This window comes from Pogoniulus pusillus, chromosome 39 (genome assembly GCF_015220805.1).
Source record: "Pogoniulus pusillus isolate bPogPus1 chromosome 39, bPogPus1.pri, whole genome shotgun sequence".
Taxonomy (NCBI): domain Eukaryota; kingdom Metazoa; phylum Chordata; class Aves; order Piciformes; family Lybiidae; genus Pogoniulus; species Pogoniulus pusillus.
Window position 1 is genome coordinate 5865012 of NC_087302.1, and position 22502 is coordinate 5887513.

Genomic DNA, 22502 nt, shown 5'->3' on the forward strand with positions numbered 1-22502 from the left:
CACGGTTTTGTGGCATCTAACAATGAGAGCATCACCTTCGCAGTGCTGGAGGGGAAAGGGCTGGAGCATCCCATGGGATACCCTGTCCTGGTCCAGTCCTGCTCCAGGCTGTGTCCCCACAGAACTCCCAATGTCAGGCAAAAGAAAATGGAGCTGCTTTTACGGTGTTTTTTTTCCCCTTTTACATACTAAGAAGTCACTTGTTTGATTCAGGCAAATTCTATTTGCGTTCCAGCCGGGAGTATCTCCGCACCGAGCTGGGTACCGGTGAGGAGCAGCCCCTGCCACACAGCCTGCTCCATCCCTCCCAGCAGCAGCCGAAGCAGCTCCCGCTGCTGAAGCTCTGGCATCCCGTGCCCGCGCTGCCAGGTGCCCGCGCCCTGCCAGCACACCCACACCCACGGGCAGCTCCTGCTCCTGGCACTGTACTGGCGGTGAAGTGCTGCCTGGTTACCACCACGGCAGAGCCATCATCATCTCCTCCTCCTCCTCCCTGCTGCCGGTGAGCACCGAGCGGGCTCTAATCCCCGCAGAGCCGAGCCGGAGCAGCAGCCAACAGGAGTTGCTTTGTTTGTGCTGACTTGGGTAAGCAGAATTTTCTTTCCTTCCATAGCCATTCGCTTTTCCTGGCTGTTGCAGGCAGGGAGCAGGTGGGATTCTGGCTGAGCAGGGCTTTTCCAAAGGCATTTTCTCTAGGAAGAGGCAAAAACGGGAGGACTTCCCAGCGCATCACTCGAGTGTCCTCCAGCGCTTGGGTTATATTTAGCCCTTTCATAGAAAGCTGCCTCCTGGCATTTTAACTTCGGAAGTAATTGAAGGCATCTGAAATATTCCTAATGAAAACAGGGATGCTGCAAGTGTTGCTATCGAGGGCTGTGGAGTTCAGGTGCTGCTCCGGAGGCGATGGAGCGCTGGGGCGAGCACAAGATGCTGAACGTGGGTTTGTTTTGTTGATGGCGAGCTCCAATTCCTTCTTTTGTCCCTGAGCACACAGAGGTTGGCTTGGCAGTGAAGTCATTCACATGCAGATGGCTCGGGGGTTTGGGGTGGCTGTTAAAGCAGAGCGCTTTGACTTTGCCTTCTCCTCCTTTGCTGTAAACTTCTTTCGGATTCCAAAGGCAAAGCCATGCAAGCAGAGTGCATCTTCCCCCTCCACACGGAACTTTGTCACAAGACCATTAATCATGCCTTCCAACAATTTGCTAATGCAATGCATCCATTCAGGAGCAGGGTCTGGCTGCGGAGGGATTTGTTACTGGGAGATAGGAAAGCAGAACAGATTCCTCCAGGAAATCTTTAAGCAAGGTCATCACAACATCCTTTATGTCCCCAGAGCTGGTGTGGCTTTGGCTGGAGCAGCCAGAGCAGAGCAGCAGCCCTGGTTATTGACTTAGCCTTAGTAGAAGGTTAGACATTAATATTAGAGCTGTTCACTACCTTCACCTTCTACTCATCAAACTGAAGTGCTGCTGACTGCTTAATTTGTTGTGATGAGGGGGGGAAGAGAAGCTAAAGAAATTAGAGCAGTGGTATGTGCTTCAGTTTCATCTCCAAAGGGACCTTAATTCATGAGCATTCCTACTTAACCCAGCAATCTTCACACGCTGCTGTCCTTGCACTGCCAGAGGGTGAATGGGCAACAAGGGGAACCTGTGCCCTGCTCTAGAGCAGGTGCTTAAAATAATGTGCTTGCCAAGTGGGTACTGGGTGCCCTGTGTCCCTGCACCCCCCTGCTGGGGCTGGAAGGGCTGCCCACCAAGCTGAGGGTGATGCCTGTATGATGGATCCAGCAGGCAGAGGGACACGTCAGATGGCAGGAATAGCAGCACAAGGTCTGTGTGCCCAGCTTTGGTTGTGATGTTTTTCACTCCTGTGTAAAGCAAAGCTTCAAAGTGAGGAGATACCTTGGACCCTGTTAACCCCACAGAGACAGTCAGGACATTGCTGGGCCAGGGCCTGGGTAAACGACCAGACCCAGACAGCAAATGCCTCAGCTGTGTGCTGCACAGTGCAACAAGTGGCTCCACTACAGCCAGCAAAAGCACAGTTTCAGAGCCTGCAGCATGAAGTCCCAGCTCTCAGGATTCACAGATTGCACCAGGTTAGAAAGGCCCTTCAAAGGTGATCTTGTCCAACCCCCTGGCAGTCAGCAGGGACATGCCCAACACAATCAGGCTGCCCAGGGCCACGTCAAGTTTGACCTTGGATGTCTCCAGGGATGGGGCCTCAACCACTTCTCTGGGCAACCTGATCCAGTGTTCAACCACTTCAACTGTGCAGGACTTCCTCTTAATGTCTAAACTAAATCTCCCCTGCTCCAGTTTCAAACCACTGTCCCTTGTCCTGTCACTCCAAGCCCTTCTAATCAATCCCTCTCCAGCAGGTATTGTAAGGCAGCTCTAAGGTCTCCCTGGAGCCTTCTCTTCTCCAGGCTGAACAGCCCTGACTCTCTCAGGCTGTCCTTGGAGCAGAGGTGCTCCAGCCCTCTGAGCACCTTTGTGGCCTCCTTTAAGACCTACTCCATCAGGCCCATACCCTTCCTGCGTTGAGGACTCCAGAGCTGGACCAAGAAACCTCTGGATGCTGCAGCAAGCATCTCTGCAAATACTCTCCCATGAATCAAAAGAGAGAAAAGCACTGAGAAGAGCAGGAGGAAAGAAGAAGGTGGGCAAGCATTCCTCACCCAAGCTCATAGGCAGCTCTCCATTGCAGCCAACTCCAACATCTCATTGTTTTGCTCTCAGAATAGCAACATTTCCTTCCCTCCCTTGCAGAAAGGCAAGGGGAGGCAGGAAATGACTTGCTCATGATGGCAGAGCAAAACTGAGAAAGCAGGAAATCAACTACACATGTAGGGAGCCAGAGCTATTCATCCAGATATCAGCAACACCAAATGCTGCACGGTGAGTGGCAGAAGGAGGAACTCGAAGATGAGCAGATGATTCACAGGAGGCTGAAGAAAACACAGTGCTACCTTCCCTGAGAAGCAAAACTCATTTTAAAGAGCAACTTGTTGAATTGACAAGGTGCTCAGCCTCAGAACATGAAGGGAATTGAGCTCTGATGAGCAAATGTTGGGCAAATCTGCGCTCAAACGGGCCAGAGTCATAGAATGGAGGGGTTGGGTCTTCTGTCTGCTAAGAAGTGAAAAGACAAAAGGAAATGGCCTCAAGTTGCACCAGAGAAGGTTTAGTTGGAGATTAGAAGAAAATTCTTCACTGAAAGGGTTCTCAAAGGCTGCAACAGGCTGCCCAGGGAGATGACTGAGTCCCCATCCCTGGAGGTGGCTGAATCTCCATCCCTGGAGGTGGCTGAAAGGTGCAGAGATGCGGTGCTGAGGGATATGCTTCAGCCCCAGCCCTGGCAGAGTTAGAGAGTGGTTGGACCATCTTAAAGGTCTTTTCCAACCAAAACAACTCTGATTCATGGCTCTGCTGTCACCTCTCATAGAGAGGGCACAAAGAGTCACCTCTGCCCTGCCATACAGTCCAGCCTCCCCTGGAGATAGCTCTCTGCACCGCACTGCTCTCAAGCTGCAGGGGCTGCAGAGGAACATGGACTAAAATCCTGATCTCCCTGGAGCCAGGCTGACCTACTTCTTTTTTTTTTACCCTTGATAGTCTTTGTTTGACAGAAAGCTGGGGGGGGAAAATGGAGAGGGCACCTGGATTGTCCCAGCCCTTCAACACCACACTGACACTGATATTTAATCCGAGTGGGTAACACTCACCTGAAGGTCCCTGCTGCAAAGCCTCTCTCTGTGCCATTCCACATCTGTAGAAGTTTGGGGTGGGAGGATGGCTGCAAAGGAAATTGGTCTTGTAATGACAGGATGAGGAGGAATGGGTTGAAACTGGCAGGGGGAGAGACTGAAACTGGATGGTGGGAAGTTGTTTGCAGAGAGGGTGGTGAGAGACTGGCACAGGTTGAGGGTGGTGAGACACTGGCACAGGTTGCCCAGGGAGGTTGTGGAGCACAGAAGCACCCAATGTGATCAAAGATCAAAGATCACATTGGGTGCTTCTGTGCTCCACAACCTCCCTGGAGGTGTTCAGGACCAGGTTGGATGAGACCTTGAGCAACCTGTTCCAGTGGGAGGTGTCCCTGCCTATGGCAGAGGGTTGGAACTGGCTGAGCTTTGAGGTCCCTTCCAACCTAACCCATTCCATGATTCTGTGAAATCTCCCTTTTGGGGACTCCAAATGTCAGCAGGAAGGTTTTAACTAACTGATTTGTGAAGAGCTTTTGATCCTCACTGATTCCAAACAGCAAGATATGGCTGGGGGTTGGAGAAGAAGTTGTATTTCTTGGAGGTACACAGACAGCAGAGCCCAGAAGGTAAATAAAGGTCAAGTACACCTTGGCCTTTGGTGATTTTATGGACTGAAGCCTTCAGCTGTTTACAGATGAGTTAATTTTGTTTTCAGTAACATTAAATTAACCTCTAAAAGAAAATGTGTCAAGGAGCTCAAAACCCTGAAACTGTGCTAATTAAGGAGATAAACTAGGTTCAGGAGGAATTCAATATCTCAGCTGCCTGGCATGCAATGAGATCTTTTGGCTTTTTCTCTGCTTTAGTACCTCTGCCTTCTCCAAGGCAGGTTATTATCACACAGAAGGTGCTGCTTTGTCTTTCCAGGGCTTCAGCCCTGTCTCATAGGCTTAGAGGCAACTGTTCCTGGGCTGGCTCAGGAGCAGTGTGGGCAGCAGGACAAGGGAGGTTCTTCTGCCCCTGTGCTCAGCACTGCTCAGGACACACCTTGAGTGCTGTGTCCAGTTCTGGGCTCCTCAGCTCAGATGCTGAGGTACTGTAAGGTGTCCAGAGAAGGGCAGCAAGGCTGGGGAGGGGCTTGGAGCACAGCCCTGAGAGGAGAGGCTGAGGGAGCTGGGGGGTGCAGCCTGCAGCAGAGGAGGCTCAGGGCAGAGCCCTTTGCTGTCTGCAGCTGCCTGCAGGGAGGCTGTAGCCAGGTGGGGTTGGGCTCTGCTGCCAGGCAAGCAGCACCAGAAGAAGGGGACACAGCCTGAAGCTGTGCCAGGGCAGGTCTAGGCTGGATGTTGTTAGGAAGTTGTTGTCAGAGAGAGTGATTGGCACTGGAATGGGCTGCCCAGGGAGGTGGTGGAGTGGGCGTGGCTGGAGGTGTTCAGAAGGAGACTGGATGAGGCACTGAGTGCCATGGTCTGGTTAGTTGGCCAGGGCTGGGTGCTAGGTTGGGCTGGCTGAGCTTGGAGCTCTCTTCCAACCTGGCTGATTCTATGATCCCTCCTCTTGAGAAGATGCTCTATGTCACAAGGAGATGATCCATGTGCCAAGGGGGCTGCTGTCAGCACCCAACCCCCCTGCTGCACGGGGACATAAAACCATAGAATCACAGAATGGTAGGAGGTGGAAGGGAGCTCTGGAGATCAAATCCAACCCCTTTATCAAAGCAGGATCACCCAGGGCAGGTCACCCAGAAGCACATCCTGGTGGGTTTTGAGAGACTCCAGAGAAGGAGATTCTGCAAACCTCTCTGGGCAGCCTGTTCCAGGGCACCCACACCACAAAGAATTTTCTCCTCACACTGAAGTGGAACTTCCTGGGTTCCAGTCTGTACCCACTGCCACTTGTCCTATCTCAGAACACCAGTTAAAGCAGCCTGGCCCCTTCTTCTTGCCCCCCACCCTTCAGATAGCTGTAAGCATTGAGAAGATTCCCTCTCAGGCTGCTCTTCTCCAGACTGAACACCCCCACACTTTCCATGTATTGCTTTTGCAGCCTGACAGTGTGGACAAGCCACTTAAAGAAGTATTTTAAACTACTCTCAGGGCTCCTGTTTCACCTTCCAGAGTACTTTCAGCTCTGTAGTGTTAGACCTGATCTTCTTAAGAGTGCTTAGATGTTTGTGTAACATTTCACACCTCCCAGAGCTTGGCAAGCTCTCCTCCTCTGAGCTCCCCAGGGCTGATGGTGTAACCTTCTGTTATCACAGCAGTGCTGCTCAGGCTGCACTCTAAAGAGCTTAGTGGTGGTGGGGAGCTGAGACCAGACCAAGGCCAAGCCATTCATGAACAGTCATTCAGACTCATGGATCTGCCAGAGCCTCATGGCTGCATTTACTGCCAGGTCAGCCTTGCTGCAGTGACATCCTCCAGTGCTGATCACACCTGCTCAGCCACCACCCTGCACAGAATCACAGGGGCATTAATCACAGCATCACAGCAAGATGCAGGCTGGCAAAGCCCCTCAGGAGCACCAAGGCCAACCTAGAACCCTACTCTACAACATTCACCTTCAACCATAGCCCCAAGCAACACAATCAGGGTGACTCCACCACCTCCCTGGGCAGCTCATTCCACTCCTTGACCACTCTCTCCATGAAAAACTTCCTCCTAATGTTCAATCCAAACCTCTCCAGCCTCAGCTTGAGACCATTCCCCCTTGTTCTGTCTCTCCTGTGAGAAGAGCCCAGCAGCAGCCTCTCCACAATGTTAAGGTAGCTGTAAACAGCAGTGAGGTCTTCCCTCAGCCTCCTTTTCCTCAAACTAAAAGGTTGAAAAGACCTCTTAAGTCATCGAGTCCAAGCCTCCACCCAACACCCCTCCCCAGGGGCCACCTTTACATGGCTCCAGGGGCAGTGACTCCACCACCTCCACGGGCAGCCTGTTCCAGTGCCTGACCACTCCTTCAGCAAAGAAATTTGTCTTAATAACCAACCTAAACCTCACCTGACCATTTCCTCCCACCCTGCCACTTGTTACTTGGGAGAAGAGACCAACCCCCACCTCACTCCAGCCTCCTTGCAGGCAGCTGCAGAGCTGCAGTGTTGGGATGCCTCCAGAAAGCCACATTTTCTCTGAGCTGCTCTCACCACCCCCTGCTCACCGAGTGGGCTGGGGACTGCAGGCAGGGACTGCAGGCAGGGACCACTGGCTCCACGCCTGCAGCATAGAGACAACCATCAGAGGGCAGGGGACTGAAAACTGGGCACCCTTTTGCCTCACTAGCAGCTTCCCACCAGCACCACAGCTGAGGCAAGGGGAAGGTTGTGACTCAGAGCAAAAGCAATCTGGCAATTAACAGCAATTAAAGCTGACAGCAGTGCAAACTCTACAAGACAGATCAACAAAATGTTTGATGTCAATTCCCCTCCCTGCAGTGGTGAGCTTTAGAAACTGTTCATTATTGGAGCCAGAGAGCAGCTCAGCTTCACTCCATCTCTACTGCTGGCTGCACCTAACTTCTAATCCACTAATCAGGGATTCTTTACCTTAAAACCAGCAACCATTGGGCAGGGAGGTTTTACCTACTCACTATAAAGCACAACATAAACACTTCTCATCACCACCTGGCACCTAAATGAGGACACTGGCAGGGGAGAATCATAGAATGGTTTAGGTTGGAAGGGAGCTCAAAGCTCAGCCAGTTCCAAGCCCCTACCATAGGCAGGGACACCTCCCACTAGAACAGGTCACTCAAGGCCTCATCCAAGCTGGTCCTGAACACTTCCAGGGAGGTTGTGGAGCACAGAAGCACAGAATGGGATCTTTGATCACATGGCCTTGTTGAATGTCATGAGGTTGGCCTGGGCACACCTCTGTAGCCTGGCCAGGTCTCTCTGGATGGATCCCTGCCCTCTAGTGCTAAAGTTGACTGCCACACAGCTTGGTGCCATCTGCAGGCTTGCTGAGAGTGCACTCACCAAACGGTCACTGCTCCTCCCCAGCTGCTGGGTGCTTGGCTGCCCTGATGGCTGGAGCAGGAGCTCAGGCAGGGACATGAGCAGCACCAGCAGCTGGCAGTAGCAAAAGCAGCACAAAATTGCAAAGCTCTTGACTCCTCTGACCAAGCAAACCCTGAATCCAGCCAGCTCCTGACTTCTTCCTGCCCTGTCACTCACCTCTTTATGAGCTGCCCAGGGAGGTGGTGGAGTCACCCACTCTGGATGTGTTTCAGGGTGCTTTGGATGTGGTGTTTAGGGCTATGGTTTAAGGTGAATCTTGCAGAGTAGGGTTCTAGGTTGGACTTGATGATCCTGAGGGGCTTTTCCAGCCTGGATGTTCCTGTGGTTCTGTGATTCTTCTTCTCTTCTTCCTCACAGCATTCCCTGCTTCCACTCTGGAGGAGATGGGTCGCAAGGAAGAGGATGAGAGCAGCTCCTGGAAGAAGCAGACGAGCAACATCCGGAAAACCTTCATCTTCATGGAGGCCCTGGGGTCGTAAGTACCACCAGAGCTGCTGCCCACACACAGCCACCTCCAGGCACCAGCTTCCCAGCCAGGGCAATAACAGTGCCATGGCAAAACAGCTCCTGACACAGGCAGCAGTCTCCAGGTGAGGGCTGGGTGTCCCAGGTGAGAGGTAGGTGTGCCAGATGAGGGGAGAATGTCCCAGGTGAGGGGCAGATGTCCCAGATGAGGGGTAGCTGTTCTAGGTCAGGGGTAGGTGTCCCAGGTGAGGGGTGAATGTCTCTGGTGAGGGGTGGGTGCTCCATCACTGCTGTGTGGTTGCTCACACCTTGCCAAGTGTTACCAAAGCAGCTCCTTCCCCCCTAGCCCATGGCACAGCTCTGGGGCAGCTCTGCCCTCTCCTCCTTTCCCTCCAAGCCTGTATGGCAGCCTAGTTGAGTATCTGCTCTTTTCCTGCTGAGCAACACTGCTCTGCTGCTAGGTCAGGCAAGGTCAAGGCATGGCTCTGAGCTGTATATTTAGCTCATAAAGCCTGACTCAGTTGAGGGCTGAAACAAGAACACGGATGTTCAAGTTGTACAATACTGCTCTGTGACTTATCAGCTTCCTTTGCCTGTTCATGCAAATGAGACAAGGAAACATTTCCAAGGTGGCAGTGGAGGAGGAATTGAATTACCTCCACCAGTGAGCTCTGTCACATTCCCTGGGACTCCTGAAGCCACAGCAAAAGCTCCCAACAGAGCTTCTTCCAGAGCTTGGCCACATTTAAAACCATCCTGTTCTTGGTCAGCCTCAGAGGTTGGTTACATTATCCAACAGCTTTCCCTGAAGGATGGAGGTTAGCAAAGCTTTGTTCTTTCCTTGCCAACTTGTTGATTCATCAGTTTTAAATAAGGGACATAATTATTATAAACTGTTTGGGACAGCCACATCCAACAGATGCTTCAGCAGCTGATTTGTAGGTTGCTAATTTCCTCCTATTAGATTAATGGGGAAAATTAGCATTAGAAATTGGGTCTTTTCCACGTGCACCACTTCAGCTGGCTGAGGAACAGGAAGGAAGATCCAGGACCTAAAGCTACCTGGAAACTCACTGTCAACTTCCCCAGCAAATACAACAACTGTTGGATCAGAGACCTTAGCAAGGACATCCCTGCCTGTTCCCTGGGAGCTCTCAGGAACCTGAAAGGCATTTCCATGAAACAGCCCTCAAGGTTTATAGGGATAAAAGAAGAAAGATGTGGAAAGGTTGTGGGTGCCTCCTCCTTGAAATTTTATTCAAGGCCAGGTTGGATGAGAACTTGAGCAGCTTGGGCTAGTGGGTGGTGTCCCTGCCCATGGCAAGGGGCTGGAACTGGATGAGCTTTAAGGCCCCTTCCACTTCAAACCATTCTGTGAATCTGTGACACAAGATCAAGGTCCCAGCACCAACTGCTTTGGGGGCCAGAAGGGAGGAGATCATTACACCTGATTTACTGAGTGAAGCAAAGATTGGAATCAAGCCATTGGGACTGAGCCTTTCCAAAAATCTGGGGAGGTGTTGGTCTGGGTTTGGCTGTTTGGGTTTTGTTTGCTTGGGGGGTGATGTGGTTGGGGTTTCCTTGGTGGTGGTTTTTGGTCTGTTTGGTTATTGTAGTTCCTTGCTAGGCACTAGTCCTGGCACAGCCCAGTTCCTCACAACCCCAGTGGTCTTGTGTGCTGTTTTGGGAGGATGCAGAAAGCAGAGCTGAGTGAGGAGCTGCCTTTGGCTCCAGCTCTCCCTCTGCATCATCTCTGGCTGCAACTTGCCAAGAGAAGCACGAGCAAGGCACCAGATGCCAGCTGGGTTCAGCTCCACCCATCTGCAGGGTGCTGGAGCCCTTTAGCAGATCCAGGAGCTCCAGGTTTGCTGCCCTTGTTCCCTGGCTTTGCTGCAAGAACATCCTGACCAAGGAGCTGCCTCCACGGTGCTCACCTTCCTCACTCTGCCCCCGAGGCCTCTGCAGACTCAGCAGTGAGCTCCATTTCACCACCATGAACTAATCTGTTGCTCATTTGATGAGGATTATTGAGGACTGGCCTGGCAAAGGATGCACTGTCACTATGCCCAGACACGTGTTCAGCTGCCTGAGACAAACCTTTAACAGGATTGAGAGTTTAGGCATGTTATAAATACCTGCTGGTGGCTGCACTGGGCAGAGCTGGCAGCAGGACTGGACAAGGCACTCACTGTCACAAAGGGCTTGCAAGTGTTAGCAGTCCCTGCAGGAAGGAGAACACACAAGGTGCTGAGTGAAAGCATTAGCTGAGGTTATCCTGCTGGTTTGCACCTTAGATACAGAGAGCTTTGGTTGACAGACTCTAAGCATAACCTAACTGGGCTCTCCCCACTGCACTTCAGCTGTGCCAGTCCTCAGGGCAATGCTGACCAGGGAAAGCCAAGGGCTGCCTTGAGACAATCACAGAATCACAGAACTTGGGATGTTGGAAGGGACTTCCAGAGATCATCAAGTCCAACCTCCCCTCCCCTGGGGTAGTTCACACAGGAGCATGTCCAGGTGGGTTTGGAAAGTCTCCACAACCCCTCTGGGCAGCCTGCTCCAGGGCTCCACCACCCTCGCTGTGGTTTCTCCTCATGGGAACTTGGAGGAAACACCATTGGGATTAAGCAGGAATTTGGCTGCTGCCTCCTGCACCCAGCTGAAGCACAGGCTGAAAACCTCCTGCTGAGGCCTTCAGCCTCCCCAGAGTGTGCTCCACACCTGGCACTGCTGAAGCTCACCCAAGCCTGGCACCTGCAGGAGTAAACCACTTGATTGTCTTTAAATCCCATTCTTCAGGACTCTGATTTCATTGCAGGGATCTATTTTTCCTCCACTAACTCAACACAGCTTCATGATGAATTATTCAAAACTAACCTTTTTGCTCTACCAACAGAGAAAATTGGGAGGTTTGGGTTCTTCCCTCCCCCCTACAGATTGCATAATCTTGCACTGACCAAATGCAGTTCTAGCTTCACAATCAGCACCCACTTAGAGTTAAATTACTCCAACGTTGTGGGAGTAATTTCTCTCTCTTTCCTCTAAGTCCCCTTCCAGTCCACAGCAGCAGCAGCAGCTACTGAAAGACTTCTGCTCTCTTTTCAGAGGTGCCTTCTCCGAGGTGTTCCTGGTGAAGCAAAGAAGCACAGGCAAGCTCTTTGCTCTGAAATGCATCAAGAAGTCTCCTCTCACAAGGGACAGCAGCTTGGAGAACGAAATAGCAGTGCTGAAAAAGTGAGTATGTAAAGCACCTGTGCTTGCAAAGCAGGGCAGATGTCCCTCCCCAGGGTGTGTGGCCCTGCAGTTAAGAGTGAAATGCAGCAAGAAGCATTTCCTCCTCAGGAACAGGGGAATGTGACTGTGAGGGAGCAGATGAGCAATTCCTTCTCTCACCCCTCAGCTGCCCTGGGTGTGTGGAAGGAAACAGATGGAGCAGAGCAGTGCACAAGGAAGGAGAAGCAGGCCAAGGTGGGGGACAGTTCTGCACCCCCAGTCACCAGCCTGGCACAGAGCAGGCAGCTGCTGAGGGATGAGAGGCTCTGTTTGTGCTGCTGCTCCACAGGCAGCTTGCAGCAGTGTGGAGGATCCTCTGGCAGGCAGGGTCAGGGGGATCAGCCACTGAACTTTCACTGGTGATTAAGGTGATTAAGGACTGTCGGGTTTGCCTCTGGAGCAGCCACTTCTGTGCCGGCTGCCTTCGCTGCTGACCCACGCTTGTCTTTGCAGGATAAAGCACGAAAACATTGTGACCTTAGAAGATATTTACGAAAGCACAACCCACTTCTACCTGGTCATGCAGCTGTAAGTATCAGCAGAGCCATTCTGTGTGGGCCACAGAAGAAGAAGAGTGGCAGGACCGGGGTGAAGCATCGTATGGCAGCACCTCCACAGTGGAGCATCCCTCGTGTAAAGGCTGCACAGCCCAGAGCTGCTCAAACCCCCCTCGCTGGTGGCTTGAGCTATGCTGGACTCTGTTCCTGCTGGCTGGGCCCTGGCTCGTTTTAGCAGAGAAGTTTTCCAGAACCAAGATCAGGGATCTATTTATGCAGATGAATTCCTCACAGTTTAGCAGGGCAGAGACAGAAGTCTTTCTAATTAAAGCTGTGCCACGCAGGGTTTCCAGAAATGAAAGTGGGCAACATGTCAGCAGCAGAGAAAGCAGCTCGTGGCGGGCACCAGCTCCCAGCACCCGGCTGCTGCTGCTGCTAACTTGCAAATTTAGCTGGGAAGCAGTCACACAAAACCCCAGCTCCACTGGTGGAGCAGAGCCTGGAGGCAAACCTGCCCACCCTTGCCCACCTGCAGCTCAGACCGGCTGGGAGGTGCCTCATAGCCTCACTCAAACTCCCAAGGGTTATCAGAAATGGTTGCTGCACCTTGAAATGGTAAACAGAGTGGTGAGGCACTGGAGCAGGCTGCCCAGGGAGGTGGTGGAGACTGGATGAGGCACTTAGTGCCGGGGTTTAGTTAATCAGAAGGTGTTAGGATAGGTTGGATTTGATGATCTCGAAGGTCTTTTCCAACCTGATTAATTCTGTGATTCTGTGCTGGAGTCACCTCAAGACCAGGGGGAACTTCTTTACTGGAAGGGTCCCAGAGCACTGGTACAAGCTGACCAGAGAGGTTGTGGAGTCTCCTTCCCTGGAGCATTTCAAGGCCTGTCTGGAGTGTTCCTGTGTGACCTGAGCTAGATTGGATGTCCTGCTGTGGCAGGGGGGTTGGACTGGATGATCTCTTTGGGTCCTTTCCAACCCCTGACACCCTGTGAGCCTGTGATCCCCAAAGCTGCTCAAAAACTGTGTGGACATGGCACTTTAGAACCTGGTTTAGTGGCCATGGTGGTGTTGAGTTGATGGTTGGACTCAATGACCTTAGAGGGCTTTTCCAACCTCAGTGACTGCACTCTGGAACATCCTTCAGTCTCAGCTCACTGCTGCCCAGGGAGCATTGCTGCTGCTGCTGCAGGAGGAGCTGCAAAAGGAGCAGCTCCCTCAGCTTGCCTGACACTGAATAGCTTTATTTAAACAATTTCCCCACTCCCCACCCCCAATCTTTTCCTTTCTGCACTGCCATTGCCCCAGGGTATCCGGGGGAGAGCTGTTTGACCGGATCCTGGAGCGAGGAGTTTACACCGAGAAAGATGCCAGTGTGGTGATCCACCAGGTCCTGACAGCGGTCAAGTACCTGCATGAAAATGGAATAGTCCACCGTGACCTGAAGGTGAGACCTCTGCCAGGCTGCAGCTGCTCTCTCCAGGACTTTCTCTTCTTTCTTTCCATTTTTCTACCCCACATTTCCTGCCCCTCTGCTCTGCCCTGCTGAGGCTACATCTGGAGTGCTGTATCCAGTTCTGGGACCCCTAGGTCAAGAGGGACATAGAACTGCTGGAGAGAGTCCAGCACAAAGCCACAAAGATGCTGAAGGGAATGGAACAGCTCTGTTAGGAGGAGAGCCTGAGGGAGCTGGGGCTGGGAGCTTGGAGCAGAGAAGCCTGAGAGGTGACCTCAGCAATGGTTATCAATGTGTGCAGGTGAATGGCAGGAGGCTGGAGCCAGGCTCTGCTGAGGGATGCCAGTGACAGAACAAGAGGCAATGGTGGAAGCTGAGGCATAACAAGTTCCATGGAAATAGGAGGGGGAATTTCTTCCCTGTGAGGGTGACTGGGCCCTGGCACAGGCTGTCAAAAGGGGTTGTGGAGTCTCCCTCTCTGGAGATATTCAAACCCCCCTGGATGTGTTCCTGTGTGATCTGCTCTGGGTGATGCTGCTCTGGCAGGGGGATTGGACTGGCTGAGCTTTGGAGGTCCCTTCCAGCCTCTGCCATTCTGTGATTCTGTGACCTCTACCTCTGCCTGCTCTGTGTTCACAGCCTGAAAACCTTCTTTACCTTACTCCTGAAGACAACTCCAAAATCATGATCACAGACTTTGGCTTGTCCAAAATGGAGCAGAATGGCATCATGTCCACTGCCTGCGGGACTCCGGGATACGTCGGTAAGCCAAGAATCAGGAATGGGCTTCTGCTGGGAGGCTGCCTGGTTGTGAATGTTCTGTAGGTTGCCTAGCAGGAAGGGAAAGGGGGGAAAAAAATCCATAATTACATTAATAACAAGGTGCTCCTCACGGATGCAGTGCATGGACCACAGAAAGAGTGGATTATAGCTCAGTGCAGAGACAGAACCACCCCAGAGGGTTTAAAAGCAGAGAGAAAAGGAGCATTTTAAGAGCAATTTTTCAGCATTAGTCATGTATTTACTGAAAAAGTACAAATAGCAGTTGAACAAAAATGGGAGTTTGGGGTTTTTTTTGCTGTCCACGAGACTGCCTTGCCTCGATCTGCAGTGTAGTGCTTAACGCCTCCAGGTTCAGGCAGAAAGTGCCACTGCTCCTTCCTAGTCTGTGGGCGATGAAGCTGGTGAGGGGCCTGGAGCACAGCCCTGGGAGGAGAGGCTGAGGGAGCTGGGGGTGTGCAGCCTGCAGCAGAGGAGGCTCAGAGCAGAGCTCATTGCTGTCTGCAGCTGCCTGCAGGGAGGCTGTAGCCAGGTGGGGTTGGGCTCTGCTGCCAGGCAGCAACAGAAGAAGGGGACACAGCCTGGAGCTGTGCCAGGGCAGGTCTGGGCTGGATGTTAGGAGGAAGTTGTTGTCAGAGAGAGTGATTGGCATTGGAATGGGCTGCCCAGGGAGGTGGTGGAGTGGCTGTGGCTGGAGGTGTTGAAGCCAAGCCTGGCTGGGGCACTTAGTGCCATGGTCTAGTTGCTTGGCCAGGGCTGGGTGCTAGGTTGGGCTGGATGTGCTTGGAGCTCTCTTCCAGCCTTGATTCTATGAGTCTACTCACACAGCCACTCACTGCTGTTTACAGCTGCCCCAAAGGAGGTTACGGAGAGGTTGGTGCTGGTCTCTTCTGACAGGTAGTGGTAGAACAAGAGGGAATGGTCTTAGGCTGTGACTGAGTAGGTTTAGACTGGACATTAGCACAAATTCTTTCCCAGAGAGAGTGGAATGAGCTGCAGAGGGAGGTGGTGGAGTCACCAACCCTGGATGTGTTTAGAAGTCGTTTGGATGTGGTGCTTGGGAATATGGTTTAAAGTGAATCTTGTAGAGTAGGGATCTAGGTTGGACATGGTGGCCCTGAGAGGCTTTCCCAACTGGAATGTTGCTGTGATGCTGTGAATTCTCCTTTGGCTTTGCCATTCTGCAGCCCCTGAAGTCCTTGCCCAGAAACCATACAGCAAAGCTGTGGACTGCTGGTCCATTGGAGTCATCACCTATATCCTGTGAGTAACAGCAAGCAGCTGCCCAGTTCTTTTTCCATGACTTCCAACTCCTCCTTGGCTTCCCACAGCCCTGCAGAGCAGTGGTGCGAGCAGAGGCGATCCTGGAGCTCCCATTCTGCTGCAGGAGCAGAGGGATGGAAGCAGCACTGCTGTGTTCTCCTTTTGCACAGGTCCTTGAGCCCCTAGAAACGAGAGGGGTGTGGGGAATCACCGGAGAGGAGATGGCAGGAGTCACATCTCCTCCGTGCTCTGCCTCATCCTAGGCTTTGTTTTCTTCCAGCTGCCTTCAAGTATCTTTCAGCTTTCCTGGGTACTTCTTGTTTCATTTCCTCCCACGCCACACAGCCATGTACCAGCTGTGGCTTTGTCCTCTCACTGCTGCTGCTGAGATTTTAACTCTTTTCTGCAGCTTTACCCACACAGTGAGCTGTGAGGGACAGATGGGTGGACAGGGCAGCCTGGGTGTGCCCAAGCTGGCCAGGCTGTGGAGGAGCCTGTGCAGATGGGAATGGCTGGAGGGTCACTGCTTTCTGCCCCATTCCTGGAGGGTCACTGCTTTCTGCTCTGTTCCAGGCTGTGTGGTTATCCTCCCTTCTATGAAGAGACTGAATCCAAACTGTTTGAAAAGATTAAGGAAGGCTACTACGAGTTTGAGTCTCCGTTTTGGGATGACATCTCCGAGTCAGGTAAAACTCCACCCCTGGGAAGTATCCCACTGCAGCCCCCAGAGCTCTGTGACCCACAGGAACCCTGGTTCAAGTCCTCCTGCACCCTGTGAACATCCTGCCCCAGCAGGGAGGGGACAGGTTAGATGCAGCACTGAGTAGCTCAGCAGCTAACCCCAGGTGTAGGAACTGGCTGCACTGACAGGAGTGAGGACACCAAAGCTGAGCTGCACTGGCAGAGTTTGGGATGCTTCTGTGCTCCACAACCTCCCTGGAGGTGTTCAAGGCCAGGTTGGATGAGGCCTTGAGCAACCTGTTCTAGTGGGAGGTGTCCCTGCCTATGGCATGGGGCTTGGAACTGGCTGAGCTTTAAGATCCTGTCACTGCAAGCCCTCTTAAAAAGTCCTTTCCCACCTCTTCTGCAGCCCCCTTGAAGGCTGCTCTAAAATCTCCCTGGAGCCTGCTCCAAGCTAAACAGCCCCAACTCTCCCAGCCTGTCTTTATAGTCTATTTAGATCCCTTTACAGTCTATTTGGACCCCCTTTATACTCTATTTGGACCTCCTATGTAGTCTGTTTGGCTCCCTCAGCCTGTCCCTATAGCAGAGGTGCTCCAGACTCAGATCACCTTCGTGGCCTGCTCTGTTCCTGCTCCAACAGTTTGATGTCCACAAGTGTTTGCCATGTCCTGGTAGAACCACATCTCGGAATGAGGAGCAAACAAACTCTTCTCTCTGCTTCTCCTCCCCTCCCAAACAGCCAAGGATTTCATCAGACACTTGCTGGAGAAAAACCCAACCACAAGGTTCACCTGTGAAGAAGCCCTGAGGCACCCATGGTGAGAGGACCAGAGCCCAGCAGTGATTGGTGGCCGGGGGGGGGGGGGGGGAATTTAATAACCTCCAGGTGGTGATGGCTGAGAAGTGAAAGCATCTCCCCAGCCCCCGTTGTCACCATCAGCCTGGCCCTGGGTGGTTTGTTGGTTGGGTTTTTTGGGTGTTGCTTTCTCTCATGTGCTAAAGAAGAAAACAATGAACAATTAAAGCTGCAATTTGTGGCTATTTGCCTCCACAAACAGAGAGGCACAGAAGAAATCCCACCCTGAGCCTTCCCAAGCTTTGAAGTGTTGTGTTTGTGTTACGTTTTGTTGCTGTGTTGGTTTGCTTGTGTTGTTTTTTTTTCCTCTCTTTCCTTTCCTTTGGGTTTAATTATTGCTGATTGAACCTACAAAGCAGTTAGTTGCCTCCTGAATGTGGAATGCCTTACAAATGCCATCTGCCCACGAGCCCATTTTCTTCTCTCCCCATCTGCAGGATTAATGGAAACACAGCCCTGCACCGTGACATTTACCCATCTGTCAGTGCTCAGATCCAGAAAAACTTTGCAAAGAGCAAATGGAGGGTAAGGCACTTGCTGCTGCTGGGAGCCTGCAGCCATTTCACTAACAAATGCCAGTTGCTGCCATCTAGCAAGGCCTTGGCTGTGTGAGTAGAGTCAGAGAATCAAGGCTGGAAGAGACCTCCAAGCTCAGCCAGCCCAACCTAGCACCCAGCCCTGCCCAACCAACCAGACCATGGCACTAAGTGCCCCAGCCAGGCTTGGCTGCAACACCTCCAGCCACAGACACTCCACCACCTCCCTGGGCAGCCCATTCCAATGCCAATCACTCTCTCTGACAACAACTTCCTCCTCACATCCAGCCTAGACCTGCCCTGGCACAGTTTGAGGCTGTGTCCCCTTCTTCTGTCCCTGGCTGCCTGGCAGCAGAGCCCAACCCCACCTGGCTACAGCCTCCCTTCAGGCAGTTGTAAAGATCTGAGTAAGCACCCAAAAGCTGAGGTCCTCCAAAGACTGCCTGAAAACCATCTGCAGTTTCACAGATTCACTGTTGGTTGGAAGGGAGCCTTAAAGGTCATCTTGTCCAACTCCCCTGCAGGCAGCAGGGACACCTCCAACTAGAGCAGGTTGCTCAAGTCCACTTCAAGTTTGATCTTGAATGTCTCCAGGGATAGGACCACAAGCACATCCCTGGGCAGCCTGTTCCAGTGTCTCACCACTCTCATTGTGCAGAACTTCCTCCTAATGTCCAGCCTGCCCTGCTCCAGTTTCAAACCATTGCCCCTCATCCTGTCACCACAAACCCTTCTCAGCAGTCCCTCCCCAGCCTTCCTGCAGGTTCCCTTCAGATATGGCAGTGCAACTCTAAGGTCTCCCTGCAGCCTTCTCCTCTCCAGGCTGGACAGCCCCAACTCTCAGCCTGTCTTTATAGTCCATTTGGACCAATGGTCCCTGCTGCAACTCCTGCTGGTAGGCTCCTCACTAACACTGCACCATAGCAGCCTCCCCAGGAGAGCAAAGGGAGGGGGCCAAGCTTGTTGCCTTTATACAGAGGGAGTGAAATTCCTGCTCCATCAGCTTTCCTGGGGAGGCAATTCCAGCTTTTCCACCTTTCAGCCTTGAAGATAAATTGATACTTTATTTACACCATGAGTTTTGGTTAAGGTGGAATGCCCTAGGCACAGTGTGCACAACAGCTCTGTGAGTGCTCAGAACTCAGCTCTAGTCCCTGCTTCACACTGGGGCAGCTCACAGCTGATCCCCACCACTGCCCACTGAGATGTCTTCAAAAGCATTGGGTGCTTCTGTGCTCCACAACCTCCCTGGGCAACCTGTGCCAGTGTCTCACCACCTTCACTGGTGGCACTGGGTGAAACCATGGGGTTCATGCCAGGGCTCAGCACATCCCACTCCCACAGAGAGGTTTATGAGGGCTGCTGCTGTTCTCTTCTCACAGGTCACTGGAGACAGAACAAGGGGGAACAGCCTCAAGCTGAGGCTGGGGAGGTTTAGATTGGAGGAAGTTTTTCATGGAGAGAGTGGTCAGGGACTGCAGTGAGCTGCCCAGGGAGGTGCTGGAGTCCCCCAGCCTGGCTGTTTCAGGGCAGTTTGGATGTGGTGCTTGGGGCTATGGTTGAAGGTGAATGTTGTAGAGCAGGGTTCTAGGTTGGCCTTGGTGCTCCTGAGGGGCTTTGCCAGCCTGCATGCTGCTGTGAGTCTGCAAACAGCCACTCAGAGCTCACCAAGCCCTGTCCTCTGCTCAGCCCAGGCAGCCATCAGCTCAAGGGGGACAACTCCTTCACCCCTCAGCCAGCCTGGCAGCACCAGGTGCTCACCGTGGGGCTTTTGTCTCCCTCCCCAGCAAGCCTTCAACGCCGCGGCCGTGGTGCACCACATGAAGAAGCTCCACATGAACGGCCAGGGGGCGGCTGGAGGCTCCCTCCCTGCCCTGCAGGTCTCAGAGACATCCAGACCCAACGCCCCCTCGCTGCCCACCCTGCCAGCAACACCAGGCAAAGACAAGGAGCCGCCGCTCCCTCTGGCCCCCACCCAGGGCTGTCCAAAGCCTCCCAGCCAGCTGGAGCAGGACACGGGAATGCAAGAGCAGGAGCTGCAGAGCTCAGAGAACACATCAGTGCCCACGGGCAGCAGCCCAGCGCCGCCAGACAACCACAGCCCACCAAGCAGAACGTCCTGTGGCTGCAGCCCAGCCTGTGTGGGGCATGAGAAAGCAAAGGTGTCCTTCTGCTCCGAGACAGTGCTCCTTAAGAAGTCCTCCAAATCCCAGTAGGTACCCAGGTCATTGGCCAGAACTTCCAACAAAGAACGTGGGAACACCTACCTCTGGAGAGAGCTGCCTGGCACTGAAGTGACCAGCCCCAAGCAGAGGTAGAAAGGAGGGAGGGAATGAGCAGAGAAGCAAAGGATTTGACTGGCTGGATGGCAGTGCTCAGCCAAGGGTTTTCCATACTTGTAGGAGCATCAGGTGGGGCACAGTGCCAGGCTGTGGCAGAGCTGGCTGTGAGCCACAGCAGCAGGGCTCTGCTTCCATGCACCAGCAACCTGAGCACATTTGCTTTCCCAGAACCAAAACTGCCCATGGCTAAAGCTGCTGCTGCTGCCAGTTACTTGGCTGGCACCAACTGGCCTCTGCCCTTACTGCAGCCTTGGCTCACACCCAGCTCTGCTCTGCTCTGCTCTCAGCACCTGATGGTCTTTGTACTAAACCCCACAACTTGGGCTCACCTGTGCAGTGATGGTAACTTGCTGCTTCTCTCTTTGTCTTCTTTCTCTTCCCACTCTCCCATTCCCAACCAGCCACTTCAAATCAGAAGTTCTGGTTCCAATGAAAAGCAGTAAGCACTCCTCACACTGTGGCACTGGGCAAACTGGAGTTTGTCTCATCATGTGATGAGGAGGGCAGCCAGCAGGCTCCCCACATCACCCACTGGTAAGTGCTCATGACCCAATCACCAGCTGCTTTAATTAATCCCACTGTGGCATGAGAAAGGGACAGGCACAACTGGCCAAGTGATGCTGCACAAAATATACTCACTCACAGAGAGGTTCCAGCAGAAAAAGCCTGAGCTAAACCACCTCTGGAGGAACAAATCATCTCTCAGCTTCCATTAAGGCCAGTCCAGGGACTCTGAATTGAGGTTTTACACTACAACAGGGGTGCCCAAGGAGTGTGGGAAAGGGCACCGAGCATGGACCTGCAACACTCAGCTCTGCAGTTGCTCAGAGCTACTCACTGGGAATCATCCTGGAATCAAACAGCTTCATAGCTGGGGCTCAGCTGCATGACCTTATTGTGGCCTTTCAGTATCTGAAGGGGGCCTACAAGAAAGCTGGGGAGGGACTTCTGAGGCTGTCAGGTAGTGACAGGACTGGGGGGAATGGAACAAAGGTGGAAATGGGGAGATTCAGACTGGATGTTAGGAAGAAGTTCTTCAGCATGAGGGTGGTGAGAACCTGGAAGGGGTTGCCCAGGGAGACGGTGGAAGCCTCATCCCTGGAGGTGTTTAAGGCCAGGCTAGATGAGGCTGTGTGCAGCCTGATCTAGTGTGAGGTGCCCCTGCCCATGGCAGGGGGAGTGGAACTGGCTGGTCCTTGTGGTCCCTTCCAACCCTGACTGATTCTGTGATTCTACAAGCAAAGGGCTGACAACAGGCTCTGGTCCATGACCAAGCAGAGGCAGGACACCTCTGCAGCCTGAAGGGCCATTCCCTCCCCCAGCTGTGATCCAAGCTAGCCAGTTTAAGTTGCTTTGTTACCAGAGAGCAGAGTGTGCAGAGATGTTCGTTCTGTAGGTGAGCAGAGCAGAGTCAGAGCAGCTCCACCTTGTTTGAGCACAGCCTGGGTTAATTCCGGAGCAGCTAAGCTGTTAGCGTTTGCAGCACATTGTGCCAGAGCAGGAAGAGAAGGCATTGCTGTTAGATCCCGAAACAAAGAGTGCTCCTCAACGCCTGCAGAGCTCTCCACAACAGCCAGACAGAGTGAACTGACTGCTGCCGTCTTCTGTGGCACTCTCCAGCGATGAGATTGTATCAGCAGGGCTGTGCTACACAAAGGATTAAACCAGGAGACAGATGAAAGTCAGATCTGCAGCAGGCTCCGAAAGGGTCCATGCCAATGATCAGTCACATAAAACCCCTTCCTCACCCAGGCACACAAAGGGCTCTCAGCTGCTCCTAACCCCTACAGCACTGCTTATTAATGGCACATTTTGAAAGCAGCAGCCTAGCAAAGCACAGCTCAGTCCTCAGCTGAAATTCTCTCTCTTGCAGAAACAGAAGGGCTCTTTGACTCCTTCCTGCACTCGAAGCCAGACATCAGCAGTGCAAAGCAGCCCTGTCCCGCCAGGAGCAGGCGGCAGCAGCGGCCAGAAGCGACCAGCTGGTGAATCCCAGGAATCCATCCCAGCAGTGACCTCGGAGTTGGGGGGGGGGGTCTGGATCCTTACAGCTGGGAGAAGGCAAGGGCAAGTCAGAGGCTGCTGCTGGCATCTCAGTGTATATTTTCCATACCACATAGCTCAGTGCTGTCAGCTGCTGGTTTCTGTATTCTGTTCACCTGTCCAATGCACTGCACAACACAGACCCTGCAAGCCAAAGCCATGCAGAGCTTTACTCAGTCACTTTTACAGTCTTCACCCTATCCCCTCCTTGGGGTTTGGTTAGTCTCAGGCTTTGGCTGTCTGAAGTTCAGCATCCACCAGCTGCCCAGTTCTCACATCAGCTACAAAGAGACAAACCTGCTAGCAAGCTCCATATGTCTGACAATAATCACAGCAAGGTCTAAGTTCCCTGCTTCCAAGCCTGTAATTGCACAATAAATACTTGCTTAATAAAGCTGGGTTTTGTTTTGTAAAGTGCCTCTTGATTATTCATAGAAACCTGACGTGGAAATGGTCTATTAAGTCCTCTCTAAAGCATTCCCTGTGCATCTGCAGACCTGCTCCCTCTGGTATTTTGCTGGCCAAGCATCACACAGTAAACAAGCAGCTTATGGCAGAAAGTCAAACGAGACATCTGACTTCA

The 22502-nt window shown here is 52.7% G+C and overlaps 1 protein-coding gene across 1 annotated transcript; it reads left to right on the forward strand.

Annotated features, from left to right (window-relative positions):
- The first annotated feature begins 321 nt into the window (after nt 1–321).
- CAMK1G (calcium/calmodulin dependent protein kinase IG) lies at nt 322–22333 on the forward strand. Its single transcript, XM_064173462.1, has 13 exons — nt 322–585; nt 8079–8196; nt 11292–11420; nt 11913–11987; nt 13268–13406; nt 14055–14178; nt 15383–15458; nt 16032–16144; nt 16882–16960; nt 17436–17523; nt 19322–19746; nt 20278–20410; nt 21750–22333. The coding sequence occupies exons 2-12, from the start codon at nt 8105–8107 to the stop codon at nt 20369–20371; spliced, it is 1434 nt and encodes a 477-aa protein (XP_064029532.1). The 5' UTR covers nt 322–585; nt 8079–8104; the 3' UTR covers nt 20372–20410; nt 21750–22333.
- Nucleotides 22334–22502: the final 169 nt, after the last annotated feature.

Excerpts from the sequence above, each read along its gene's own strand:
- CAMK1G (XM_064173462.1), top strand. The coding sequence starts at position 8,105 with ATGGGTCGCAAGGAAGAGGATGAGAGCAGCTCCTGGAAGAAGCAGACG. Across the intron at positions 15,459-16,031 it reads GGAGTCATCACCTATATCCT|GCTGTGTGGTTATCCTCCCT; the intron begins GTGAGTAACAGC and ends GCTCTGTTCCAG. Across the intron at positions 16,961-17,435 it reads GAAGCCCTGAGGCACCCATG|GATTAATGGAAACACAGCCC; the intron begins GTGAGAGGACCA and ends CCCCATCTGCAG.